Source organism: Mugil cephalus, chromosome 12 (genome assembly GCF_022458985.1).
Source record: "Mugil cephalus isolate CIBA_MC_2020 chromosome 12, CIBA_Mcephalus_1.1, whole genome shotgun sequence".
NCBI classification, from domain to species: domain Eukaryota; kingdom Metazoa; phylum Chordata; class Actinopteri; order Mugiliformes; family Mugilidae; genus Mugil; species Mugil cephalus.
In genome coordinates this window covers 5,544,964-5,559,341 of record NC_061781.1, presented here as the reverse complement: position 1 = coordinate 5,559,341, position 14,378 = coordinate 5,544,964, and the positions used below count along the sequence as shown (strand labels likewise).

General features: G+C 38.2%; 1 protein-coding gene across 2 annotated transcripts in view; it reads right to left on the bottom strand.

The window, feature by feature from the left end:
• The window catches only part of LOC125017419 (integrin beta-2-like), a 39,553-nt gene that overhangs the window by 7,694 nt on the left and 17,481 nt on the right, over nucleotides 1–14,378 (bottom strand). The window contains exons 1-6 of one of the 2 annotated variants that reach the window (XM_047600552.1): nucleotides 9,563–9,690; nucleotides 5,996–6,047; nucleotides 5,607–5,704; nucleotides 2,208–2,409; nucleotides 1,776–1,946; nucleotides 1,065–1,306 (exon numbers count right to left, since the gene is read on the bottom strand). In XM_047600552.1, coding sequence (XP_047456508.1) covers nucleotides 1,065–1,306; nucleotides 1,776–1,946; nucleotides 2,208–2,409; nucleotides 5,607–5,704; nucleotides 5,996–6,044 — 762 coding nt within the window. In that variant the 5' untranslated portion in view covers nucleotides 6,045–6,047; nucleotides 9,563–9,690. Of the gene's footprint in view, nucleotides 1–1,064; nucleotides 1,307–1,775; nucleotides 1,947–2,207; nucleotides 2,410–5,606; nucleotides 5,705–5,995; nucleotides 6,048–9,562; nucleotides 9,691–14,378 lie in introns of those variants that run through there. The other variant, XM_047600551.1, reaches the window with a different exon arrangement.

Here is a 14,378-nt window from a genome sequence, read left to right as displayed (position 1 = left end):
AATCATGGCGGGCAGCTTTGTGGGGCTTTACAGCTGTCACAGTTTTTTGATTTCTGCGATAAATCAGGTCAATGCCTAATCCAATCAGCAAAAGACCTGTGATCATGGTTCCGAATAGATAGATGTCTACATTGTCCTCCACGGAAAGAGCCGCCAGACAAACAACCCGCCACCTCTCCCACAGCTGCAAACGTTCGGGCAGGGCAGTCTGGTTCCCCCTAACCCAGGCTTCTCATTGAAATATGTAAATAGCGTTGAGAGACCAGCTAATCAATTCCATGATTTTTTGTAGTTTGGAGAGCAGTGCAGAGAGAGTCTCTCAAAAAGTATAGACAATAGACAGACGAGACGAGAGTACAGACGGGACAGGAGTCTTGCATGGGCCACGGAGCATTTGGGCTGGACAAGGAAACAGTGGGCTTCAGTTCTGTTTCCTGATAAAAGTCGATTCACACCTAGTAGAAATTATGGCCCCTAGCGCCGTTGGAGACATCAAGGAGAACGCTATGCATCAGCCACTGTTGTCACCAGAAGACCCTTTGGAGGTGGTGGTGTTACAGTCTGGGCAGGTAAGACTAGCCAAAACAGAACTGCCCTACACCTTGTGAATGGTACAGTGACAAGTCAATACTACCTGAATAACATCATTAAACCAGTCATTGCGCCTTTGCATGAGCAACACAGGCCTGATTTCATCCTCATGAATGACAATGTCCCAGCTCACTGAGGTCGCATCAACAGGGAGCGGCAAAACCTCAATGACTTGAATGCATTCCTTCAAGAAGACTGGAATATCATGCCTCAGACGTTGTTGTCAAACTGTAATTGATGCTCAAGGACACATGACAAGTACACCCACCACTGTTGTTGACTTTTGTTTCAAATAAACTGTTGAAATTGAAGAAATTACTATGGCGTGCTACTGCTTAAATACACTACTTTCATGATCTAATATCACTGTAAAATGAACTTTATAAGTTATAAATTATAAATTTTCCCTGAATGTCCAATATCCCTAACGTTTTGTGAGTAGTGCATATTTATCTGTGTGGACTGGTCCTTACCCCACATACAGCAGCCTGCATCATGGCATCCAGACTCCCTTCAGGAGAGTCAAGGTTCCCAGAAATGAACTGAGCTTTCACTTCCTTTTCAAACTCCCTCTCCTCTGATGTCATACTGAGCACATGTCTGTAGCCAAAGGCAGCCTGACACTGCTGGTCATTCTCATCACATGGCTTCGCCAATTTTTCCTTGTTGGTGTTGGTGTAAGGAAGGACTGTCTTATCAACAAAGGCACCAAATCCTGTAATTATAACAAACTACAGCTTTACTGGTTCCATTTATTTATTTTAATGTGTTTAATGTGTGTCTGGCATTTCAGACAAGTGATATGTATCAAATAAAAACACACTGACATGTAAGGTGACACTTCAAGACTCTTAAAATACAATATGATACATTTTGTGTAAATTGTACTAACAGGATATCAGGAATATGTACTAGTGAAAGCAAGAGAATAAGAAAAAAAATAAGTTTAGCCTGCAGCTGACAAGACCTCACTATGTCTATACTTTTTAGTCTATTGTTCAAATTACACCATATCCACTGTGTATTGTACCACCAGCAGTCTGACTAGTGAAGAGTCTATAACTCAACATCTGTCATAAGTTATTGTTACTCCACAGAGCACTGTTTAATTACATCATGTCTGTGTTCTACAGTGCATCAAATAGATGGTTCATGTTATTAGAGTAAGACCACCATCATCTTACCTATTTGAGCATGTCGAGTGATTCTTTTCAGAGCAGCAAAAAGATCATTGCCGAGTTCTTTGATATTCTGCAAATCATCTTTCATGGAGTAAGACAGGTCCATCAGGTAGTAGAGGTCCACTGGATAACCCTCAACTCTCTTAAAAGAAACACGGAAGGTTTCCGGAAGCCCTGCGAACACAGACAAGAAAGAAATTCAACTAGAGCTGTTACCATGGTCATCAAGTGGAACAATAGGAAAATGATTTAAATTCCATGTGATAAATGTCAATTAAAACCAGTTAGATTAAAGCTAATAGAGAATATTAAAAAACTTTGATGGTTAGATTTTTACAAAATATCTGTGTTTTCCCCCAAATGCAGAGACTGGCAGTGATATGGAAACAAACACAGTCTGCAGATCAAAGTTTAGCATTGACTGATTGCACAAACCCGGACGCAGTTGCAGGCTAATTTTCTGAGGCCTCATTTGAACTGGTTCTTGACGGTCAAAAGACGTAGACAGACGATCATCCTTGTTAATGTTGTGAGAGTTCACAGGAGAGATGATTTTTTCAGCGTCGCAGCCCTTTTGTTTCAACTGGTCTTTGGTGTCACATCGCACTGCTTCCTGCTCTCCTGGTTTGGTGAAATTCTGCAATAATATGAATAGTGTCAGTTTGGCCAGATTGAATCGTTTTGTAACCTAAAGGTATAATGTGCTTCTAACATGTTGCCATCTTTTCAAACCACACCAACAGCAAGAACTGCATCCAAAATAAAGTATAAAATAAAACCACAGCCTTTATAAAGATGGACGATAGAACAATTCCTCACAAGTGAGGCCAAAGCAAGTAGAGCTCCCTCTAGTGACTGACTGCAGTAAAGGTCCTAAACTCCATGTTAGTGTTTTAGTTCAGCCCACGTACCATCCACTAAAATACATGTCAAATCTTTTTTTTTTAAGGCGGTTTCATTTTAGGTAGTTAATATAATACTGATACATGTTCAAGTTTCAATTTTCTTTGGAGATTATTTTCATTTAGTTATTTGATGTCATTTGACAGTTAAAAAAAATAAATAAGTACAGTGTATAAAGCAACATTTCTTTCTAACTAGTCGGGGTAGGGCAGAGCTCAGTATTAATCAAATGAATTAATGAAAATGAGTCTGACAGAAGTGTGGTCAGGTCATTGATATCTTGGTTCAACATTTGGACCATACTGATCAGACTCTGGTTCCAAAGTCACAAGATGGTGTCGCCCGTATCCCTGGGAAAATAGCTTGAGTTTGGCCAATGCTAGGAAGTGGAGAACGCTTTGTCTATGTACAGTCTTTAAACACCACAGTTGATGTAACATCCTCTCAGACAGACCCCCTAATTTAAGTCATGTCTTATACTACAGACACTAAAGAATTTTTCCCCACACCTCTGCATTTCATCATATGCATTTAAGAACGATATGGATGATACAGTTAACAGCTTTAATCATTTTTTATGTTTTGGACCAAACCTGGCAGAAAAGATTCCTGATCCATTATAACTCCAGGATTGGAATTATAACCTCATAGACGGAAACCAGAACTCAATGTCCCCAACAGTAGTGGAAGATAAAGAAATAACTGGTATTGTAAATTAATGTAAAAATGAAACATCTACTCACTGTAAAAACATCCGATATGAACATTGTAAAAAGGGTCATTGAGGGGACTTTAAAACCACTAAAACAAAATGAAAATAACTAAAGTCATGCCATAGACACCACTACAGGCCTGTTTGTCTGCTACCACAGTTCTCAAAAATTCTAGAAAAAGTATTCAATAATTGATTAGACAAATTCATAAACACAAATTACTCCCTGATAGTCAATGCAGTTTTCAATCAAACAGTACAACAAGAAAGGCATTAATGGAATCAATTGTGGATATTACATTGACACCATTGATCAAGGTAGGAATATCTATCTATCTATCTATCTATCTATCTATCTATCTATCTATCTATCTATCTATCTATCTATCTATCTATCTATCTATCTATCTATCTATCTATCTATCTATCTATCTATCTATCTATCTATCTATCTATCTAATATCAACAGGAATATTCACTGATTTAAAGAAAGCTTTTGATACAATGAATCACGTCATATTAATCAATAAGTTGCAACGATATGGGATTAGGTGGAAGAAGGCAATTTGTGAAGATGGGAGAATATGCCTCCTCGTGCTTGGACATTGCTGCATATTGTGGCGTCCCCTAGGGGTCAGTACTGGGTCCAAAACTGTTCCTTCTTAATTTAATTGACATTTGTAGTCTAGTCTCTTGTAGTCTCTACAAGTCTCTAATATATTAAAATTGTTTGTTTTGTTTTTTTTTGCAGATGACACAAATATTTTTTTGTTTAGGAGAGAACATATAGAACTTATGTGTGTACATTTAAAAAGTGGTTTGATAGAAACAAATTATCATTAAATCTAAACCAAACTAAACTCATACTATTTGAAAACTCAAGCATGAATACGGGTAGATGATAATAATAATAATCATAATTAGGGTTCATGAAACTAAATCATAAATAAATTGGCACTAAGTGAAATACTTTCTACAACATAAATCACTCCAAAATTCTTAATTGCTCATTAATATTACCATAATTAAGTTACTGTGCAGAGACTTGGGACAATACTTATAAATTTACACTACAACCATTGTCAGTACTGCAAAAAAGAGCCAAAGGATAATTCACCATGCTGGCTGTAGAGAACACACAAACCATTTATTCATACGATTAAAAGTATTGAAATTCACTGATCTGGTTCACTTTCAAACAGTATAAATTATCTATACGACAATAAACAACCTACTCCCGAGAAACATTCAAAAACTCATTTTTTTTTTTTAAAGAGAGGGGGATATAGTTTGAGGGGAGAACTAAATTCAAAACCTTTGTGCCTGCACAATATTAAAAACAATTTGTATTTGTATATGTGAGAAAAAACAGGAAGTACATGTTAAATGGAGAAGGGGCAGGATTATATAAGCGGATGGTTTCTTCCTACTCCTTTTCAAACATGTTAGGCAAATATTGTCCAAATGTTTTTTTTTTTTTTTTTTGTATTACATGTTTGAAATAAAGCTTTCGTCCATTCATCCTACATGTTTATGAATTAAATTAGCATTGTTGTGGTTGAAGTATGAGTTTCACAAAGTTCACAAAACAAAATCTCTTTCCATCCTTTATTTTTCGTGTGTGTTCTGTGTGGGGAAATGGCATCTGCAGCAGAGAGGGTGCTATGGCGTCATCAGCATCATCTACCTAGTAGGGGACCAGACTTCAGAGGGTAATCTCACCCACCATTCAACCTAGAACCACCACTGACCACAGTTGATATAACCAGTTTAAATGAATATGATGATATGCAAATGTAAGAGGAAAAACCTTCAGAGTCTGTAGTATAAGACATGAGTTGAGTAAACATCCTACGGGTTTATGAATAAAATTAGCATTGTTGAAGTATGAGTTTCACAAAATTCACAAAACAAAATCTCTTTTTTAAAATGTAATTGTCAAATAAAAACTGATTTGTGGAGTTACTATTAAAATATTAATACCTGTGTATGGCCCATACAGATCTTTGGTTATACTGAGTGTGTCTGAATGGTGTCTTTGGAGTCAAAGCCAGTTGTGTTAATATGAAGCCTGCAGCAGGATGAGGTGTGATATCATCAGCTAGTAAAGAAGCTGATGGTGGCCTGTTGTTTGTAATCAGCCTGAAGTCATTTTATTGACCAATGGTGGACAAATCAGTACCATCTTGTATTTCATTTACATAAACTTTCTCTCTCACCAGCTTTTGGCACCATGCACAGAACGGCCCAGATTTGATACAGTCACTGCAGGAGTTGACGACTGACTTTGTGCAGGTTTGTTGTTGTTGACACAGCGCTGCAAAGAAAACCACAAACCTGAACAACATGATCACACATTCAAATAAACCTTTTAGCATCATTATAGATTGTACAAATAAATATTTTTAATATGTCAATAGATTAGTAGGGATGGGGGGCTCAATGTCAGAATCCTTAAGGCTTAAGATTTTCTGGTTTAGAGTAAGTGAGAATAAATAATCACTCAGCCTGAACATCCTTTGAACAGTCACATCTTTCCACTGACAGATTAATTACAGATTTATTCATTTGCAATTGAATTATCTAACTTTTACATTTTAAAACTTACCATTCTGCTCCATCATGAGGAGCAGAAGTAACAGCAAACGACGATCCATGACCTGGTGAGAAAACAACACATTTTTGCAGCCATTCACCAGCAGATGAGTAAAATCATGATATTATATATTACATAAAGGTCAACAATGAACCAATCACTTCAAAACAGCTTTAAAAACAATTTAAAACACTCCTCCTGAAAATATACAGAATATGATCAAATTATTTCATGTTGCAAAACTGCTCAATTGACCTTAATGATCCATAAATACAATACAAAAAATGTATATTACATCTTTTTGTCTATAGCTCAGTACTTGCATCTGATTGGAGTGATCAAGATCTATCTTCAGTGATAAGTACCTTGAAAAACTATATGCAAGCCCCCCAAAGGGGGGACTGGTGCTGTAAATACAAGAGTTGTTCTCTCCTTCTTTGTGTGGGTTGCACACCAAGCTGACTCACACCCTCTGCTGGCAACGTGCCTCCACTACACATAATTTCCCTGAATTTTAAAGTCCAGCACAATCATGCCAAGCTCTCAGTCAATTCAGAAACAAAAGCCCCCAAATAAAAGATTTACAAACGTTTTCAATGTAAATGACCCTTCCACGTACACAAAGACATGTTTACCACTACAGGTCATTATTAAGCATTCAGCTCTGACAAGGTTCTGCGTAGGTTTAAAGCTCCTTTTGTATGAAAATATGCAGTCTATATTAATAAAAACTGTGCTTTCTTATCACATATTAAAAGCCCACTTAGATCATGGCTAGGATTATTAATCATAACTATTTCAGATGCTGTTTGAGAAACTGCAATTAAAAAATGTATTTAAAACACTCTGATTCTAGTGGGAGTGACTAGTGGGAATGGCCACAGCTGAAATTCAGTGTCAAGCCCTGTATGTATGAATATTATGTTTCCTGATTCTTGAAAACATTTTTTCCAAAATGATTTGTTAAGAAAAAAATGACCCCATTCAATGTTCAAGCTCATACATATCATATTAAATCAGAAAGAGCCACCTCTGACCGTGGTCTCGGCCTGCATGTCAACATTAAGCTCTTTCATCATGTATATTAAAACACTGTTTTCTACCTCGGTCAAACTGAACATCTTTACATAGCCCGCAGTCCACTGGTACATGAACTACACAACAGCGCCTGAAGCTAGTACCATTTCAACAAGCCATTTCTACAAGTCTAAGCTGTGTTGTTAGATTTTACTTCTGCTTTTTAGTTCCGTGTAAGTAGATATTTATTGAAAAGACCTCTTCAGACAGACTTATAAAAATGAACCTGATGAGCAGAACTTTGGACAGCAGGAGGAAACCTGGAGGGAACCAACACTGACACAGGGAGAACACGCAGACTCCACACAGAAAGGCTTTAGGCCAATAGATTCACGACACCAGGGCCCCAAATAAAAACCACTTCATCTTAAAATATCAAACGTCCTTGCAGCATCACACTACGAGGTGGCAACACCAAAGAGATAAGCATTACTCAGCTGATGTGTCAATCAAGCACCAGTAACTCATTGGTTTCCTGCGAAAAGTGTCTCAACACCACACCATAAAACCATAAAAGGAAGAAGGGCAGAGCAAAGTGTTAGGTTAAAGCTACACATCCGCTTTCTGACAGAGGCTAAAAAAAGATTCATGAGAAGGCTCACTACTGCAGCTTCGTCTCCTGGTTAAAGTGACGATTCACCATGCAATACAAAACACCAGCCTTCATCAAATCAGATTTCAGCTAGATGGATGGAGAGGTGGCAGGTTTTGTGTCTAGATCTTTACGGCATGTAGTAGCCTGATTCAACTCTGTCAGATGTGGCTACAAAAGGTTATGTAATTTGAATCAGCACAGATATCTGTCTATAGTCTGTTTCAAGTTGAGCCGCGTCCAGCAATGACTCTACACTTTTAGTTTTAACCAAAAACATTTAAAAATCCAAAATAAAGTAAAAGATTTAGCTTGCTAAATGCAGAAGTTTTAGTGTAAAAAAGCTCATTAGATAGAGGGTTACACTGTACGAAGCAGACTGAGTACATTTTCACTCATATTAGCCATGCAAGGTAGAGTCGCTTCCAACTTCTGAAAGCAAGGGCACAACTACTCTTCTGGATTTATGGGGCAGTCTCTTTTGTTTGCATCTTTTAAGCGCATACACACACTCGCCAGTTCATTAGGTACACAAGTGAAAGCATATTGACTATAACATAACAATCATGCACTTAACTTCATGAAGGTTATGATATACAGCATTTATTTGTGTTGTTCTGACATGTGTTTTAATTACTTTGACAACCCCGTTTTAGTGATGTTGTTTGGCTGAACATCCTGAGAATGGTACTGAAAGTGTTTTTTTGTTTTTTTTTGCAATGAAAAGAAAAACTAAATTGATGAATTGACTGGACGTAATATTCTATGGGAGTTAGTTTCTGTATTGATACAGGAAAATCAGACAAGTGAAATTTGTGAGCTGTAAAGTCACATAATACCAACATGTTGTTGGTGGTCGGATTTTGTGGGTCAGATTAAATAAAAACAACTGAATAATCATAATAGTAAATGAGACGTGAGTTTGCTGAACATAAATAACTAGGATTATAATCACATCTCTGTCTGTTCAGACTCAGAAATACTGCATTAGTGAAGAGATCAGGTATCATTCAGACTGTATGAGATTGTTGGGTGGTGGAAGGTTATCAGGACTAAATGGAGGCATGATAGCAGACAAACAGATCAGCTGGAAACACCTGGACATCCCACAGCCCGACCGTAATTAAGTAACACCTTGTATTTTACTTTAGATGGACATATACTTTTTACTTAAAGATGTTTTTACTTAAATTCAAAGCTTAACACATACAGTATGTTGCTCAATTAAGAAACTTGGAAGCTCATAGATATTCAAGTGATTTGATGTGATGTAGGAGACAAATAATCTTGTGAATCAGCATCATCTTCAAATGAAGGTGAATATGAAGATCTGGCTATAGATCAGGGTGTGACAATAGCTTGTGAAATAATCATCTGTCAAAGTGCTCCGGCCCCTTGACAAGTGTTTTTACTGTTTTTTTCTGCAGTTTTTCCTCCTACAGCTTTATGTGTGTTGGGGCAAAGTAAAAAATATGCTTGAAAATGAAATTCACGTAAAGTCTTTAAACTGTTTTTAGATTCGCAAACCTATAAATATTCACTCACGGTTCCGTTTCTTTCTTGTTCAACTTCCTCTCAAAGACCAAGAAGCCTGTCTTCCTCATGTCGCTGAACGTAGTTAATCAAACTGTCACAAACTAGTGCCGCTGTTACTGTGTGTTACAGTAATCTGACTTTTCTGACTTCTCGTAACATTTTGGAATGAAAAGCTGATCACAGTAAATGAAATCAAATGTGATCTCAAATGCAAAGTATATCATTTCCTCCTTTAAGTTTTACTTGTAAAATGAAACCACCCCGTTTTCATTTAAGAATAAACAACAGGAAAGAACAGTAAAAGGTGAAAGGATCATAACAGCCGAGAGTTTCTTGCCTAAAACAAGTGATTTCTTCCATCGCGTCAAACTTACCAGAGATGGGAAGATGGACCGCCTGTCTGAGGTTGACAGTTGTGCTTATCTGGTCTAGATGATGGACTGCACCATATGACAGGAAGTGTGAAGCAACCAGTAAGTGAACAGCGAGGGTTGTATCACTAATTTAAGCCTACATAGAAAACTATTTATATCCAAGTCAACTCTTGACATAAATGCTGTGCAGTTGCTCAAACTGTGTTATATTTTGGGTGAAATGACTCAGTACATAAGTATGCAAGCTTCTACTTCTTGTGCTTTTAAAAAGAGGTAGTGCTACCCAGTGTTGGGGACGTTACTCAAAGAAGTAATTAGTTACTTATTACTAGCTACTTCTGTAAATTGTAATGAGATACTTTACTAGTTACTGCATTTGAAAAGTAACTTCACTACTTTTTATTTTACTTTCCCATTCCTTAATTTACCGAGTAACATTTAGATACATGGACAAACATCATAGCCCTACCATCACATGTCCTGTCAGACATTGGCTTGCGAGTCGCGGGTATGTTATCTAGTATTTTTTGAAACCTGGGCGATTCAATAGTTGGCAGGGGAAGCATGTCCTCTACAATGAACCCACCAACCAGCCTGATAATGTCATTCTGTGTCATTGCCTGCTTCTGCGCTCCAACACTTGAAAAAAGCTTTGGCTGTTTAGGCGGGGTCGGCTGCTCATCGACTCCCTCAGATGACCGGCGAGCAGGATCTTTCGCCACAAGTTTTGTGTCGCCATGCTGGGCTGACAAATTCTTGGACAGGTTGCTCAATGACTTCGCAGCAGTTGGATAGAAGTTGCTTTTCAGTCGAATTATTTTGTCCTTTCGAGCAATAAACTGAAAGTAATGAGAATATCTCCACTGGCCGAAACCCCCAGTCTCCGTCTCCAGCAACGTCACTCGACTCAAATCGAGCTATATGGCAACGTGCTCAGGCAGGTAGCACGCACACAGGCAGCGCGCGCATGTGCCTGTACCACTTAAACAGATTAGTCTAGTAAAGTAGTGTAGTTACCGATATTTTTAGTGTAATGCGTTACTTTACTTCGTTACCCCAAAAAGAAATATTGTTACAGTCATCCGTTACTTTGTAACTCGTTACCTCCAACACTGCTGCTACCTGGTGCACTCAAAAGAAGGTGTGAAACGCATATCAGCAATCATCAGTAAAGCATGTTCTGGGAAGATCTGGCTAATCTGAAATTTGACGTGTGATCTCCTCCACACATAATGACAATGCCAAACTGATCAATGTGTTGTTTATTATCTCAGTTGAAGATAGTGCTCATTTAACATTGCATAAGTATTCATTTACGATAAAATAGCTTTCAACAGGTATTGTTTTCAGGCCAACTTTTCTCCTTTCCTCAACTTTCCTCCAGGCTACTTCACTGTAAATACAGTCATTCATATTCAGAAACATTCAGTCTTACCTGCATGAAATAAAAATCCACTACCAGGCTGTAATTACATGAGAGAGTTCCTAACTTTGTTACCTGTCTTCCTATCTGCCCTCCCTCTCAACGGTACTCCCAACCACATCCTGTTTCTGTACGTTGTAAAGTTTGTCACATCCCTTAGGTACGAAACAGGACAAGGAGGTGGATAACTTTTAACACAAATAGCAATTCAAAAAAAGAATCAATAATCAGTGTGTGTCATGGATGCGTGCATGAATGTGTGTGTGTGTGAAAACCTAGAATCACACCAAGATAAGCCTGTAAACAAAGAAAACCATACTCCAAACAACTGTCACACAGTGTGCTGGAGATCCAAGCAGAACGAACTGCAGAGAGAATCCCTGCACTGAACAGAGCATTTCTACTGAGGCCCAGTGGCCACACCCACACCTACACCCACACCCAGCCATGTGTTGGGCATCCAGGCTGACGATTCTTATCGGCAAGTTGTCTCGATCACCTCTACATGCCTACATGCACTGAATTGCCGTGTGATTGGCTGATTAGCTATTTGTGTTAACAAGCAATTGAACAGGTGTACATAATAAAGTGGCAAGTGAGTCTGCGTTGCAAGACACCTGCGCATCAGACACGCAACGCACCCAGGGAGGTGTGCTGTAGCTCCGTACCCTTCAACCTTGATGTGTACTTCCCCAGAAAAGTAAATATGTGAGACAGGCTGGAGCAGCTCAGTCTGAAATACATTTTCTTTTCTTTTTGTCTGTGTGTGTCTGTGTGAGGCTGCATCCTGCTTTGGGGAGTGTCATTGCCAATGACTCATTGCTATGGGGTGGGGGTGCCTGGTCTGGTTTAGGTCCACCGTCCAAAGAGACGCTCGTCAAGTTTACTGGTGATTCTAAACTGGCCGTAGGAGTGAGTGTGAATGGTTGTCTGTCTCTCTGTGTTAGCTCCATCTGGAGACCTGTCCAGGGTGTACTCCACCTCTTGGGATAGGCTCTAGCTAGAGGACAAGTGGTTATAGAAGATCAGAATGGGAATGACAGTTGATTGATTGAAAAGTTTATTTAGTATATGCAAATAAGAAAAATAAATGCTCATTAAGAAATAATCAAAAATACAACAGCATTTATATAAGACCCGTATACAAGCATACAGAGTGCAAAAAATGCAAAAAAAATAAATAAAATAAAATAAATAAATATTATAACAATTTATAATTTAATTGACATAGTCGAACCGGAGCGTGTAGAAGTGATAAAATAAAAACTAAGGCAGGTGAGAATGAGAAACAGTAGAGGGCAACAATACGCCTTGGATGCGTCCACAGTGCTGCTGAAAGGAGAAGAAGAAGAAGAAGAAGATCACATGACCGTGTGGTAGTTCCTCATAGATACACACCATTGAGGGTATGTGATACACACACGTAGTTCCGGAAGCGTCGTCATCTCTGTCAGTGGAGCGGAGCGGTGCTCTCCGGGTTGGAAACGAACTGCGTCAACAAACTAGTTTGCAAAGATGCGTTGGTTTGAGGCCAGTTTAATATTTATATTGCCTGCGTAATAATCACATTTGATTGCTCTGAAATAAGACAAATATAAGATCACAGAAGTTATTTATTTGATCTGAGTAATAGCACACATTTATAAGGAAACTCCTACTTGCAACTAAGTGGTCGATCCTATGAATCGCCAATAAAATAATTCCATTCGCTGTCATATAGCTACATATAGTTACAGTGACTTATGGGAAATATTTACGTCTTTGTGAATATTGAACAAGTTTGTATATTATTTTAGGTGTAAATAACGATGAAACATCAGGAACTGGCTTCGAACACTGAAATCCTGCTGTATGTAGATGATGAGTAATTATATAAATATAATTTAGTGCCACACTGACAGGTACAGATTTATGCTTGTTTCTTTACACACCGGATAAAGGCCAAATATTCAAATATTTAAATGACAGACTGAAGTTACATATTCCTTTGTTTCTGTACTGCAGTCATTAAGAATCTACTCTAAAGGTAAAAACAAATAATTCATACATAGTTTGTATTCTTTTGTTTTTGAGTTTCTAACACTATTTTTTCCAAAGGTCCAGGCTAATGCAGCATGGCAGGTATGACAGACCAAGTGCTTTGTGTATAACAAAAAGCCAATATTCTCGGTGGAATTTTTGAGAAGACAATAAATAATGAGACCTTTGTGAATTTAAACTATTTGTTATCTGTGTTTATTAAATGTCCTTAGCCGTGTTATTTTCATTCTTTGTATTACTGACAGAACTGAAAAGGGATCAGACACTACTAGATTTCAATGTGTGACTTATTTTCTGCTTATTCGTGCACTTGTGTTACTTGGTGACATCATTGTCTGCTAACATTAAAATAAATAAAAGCATAAATATATGTATGAGTGCATAACGCCTGTTTTATTTTTATTTGTTTGGTTGTCGTGTTGTTAAAGTCTGGCTCACACCTGGCACTTAGAGCATTTTTCAGGACATATTGTGTTTAATATGGTTTTATTTTAGTTGAACCAAATATGTTTCCTTCACAGCAGACGATTCCCTGACACTTAAGTGTTCAAATGTGCTCCTCCTGACGTGCCTTGTAAACTTGCAGGCCTTTCTTTTCAAACTTTAGTGTTGCATACATTAACAGATTTTCAACAGTGACGTGTGTTTTTGACGTGTGTTTGCAGGTCCTATGGTAAAGGAAGACATAATATCACCTAATATTCTTGGTGTCACGCATGTCATGAACCTGCTTGACTTGTGCTTGACCTGAATCTTCTCTTTAGGCCATTGTAAATTTGTTAGCTATAGATGATAGCGCTGTAATCTAGAAAGGTACGTAACTGGATAATGTAGGATTAGTTCTGGTGAAAGGAGGGTTCAGGAGCTCTTTATTTACACAGCACAGCACAAGGATTAGAAGGCTCTATGTGAAATTAAAATTCGACAGAAACCGGGGCTGGATCCACAATGGAAGAGTTGCACAAATTACAAAACAACATTAATACCAACTGTGTCTGTGTGTGTCATCCTGGCAATGCGCAGTCCTAGACACAACCTAAATACATTATTTCTGTGTCTCTCTGTCCATGCAAATGACACGCAAGTTGCAGTCAAACCTTACACGTGTGTGGCTCAGATCAAAATGAAGGCAGAGTTTGAAGATGCGTGCGGTCTGACCTGAGTGATCTGAGTAAAGTTTCCCAGAAGCAGGAGGCTAAGGGGCCATTGGCTTCTCCACTTTACACCCCTGTCCAACATTCTTATTCATGTTAGATGTATGTGTACCTCCCCAAATGGTCTCCTTGTCTGTTATATGAACATACACAGCTAGTTTTCTCTTTGCATTGTAGCGCATTTGTTGTCACATTGAGA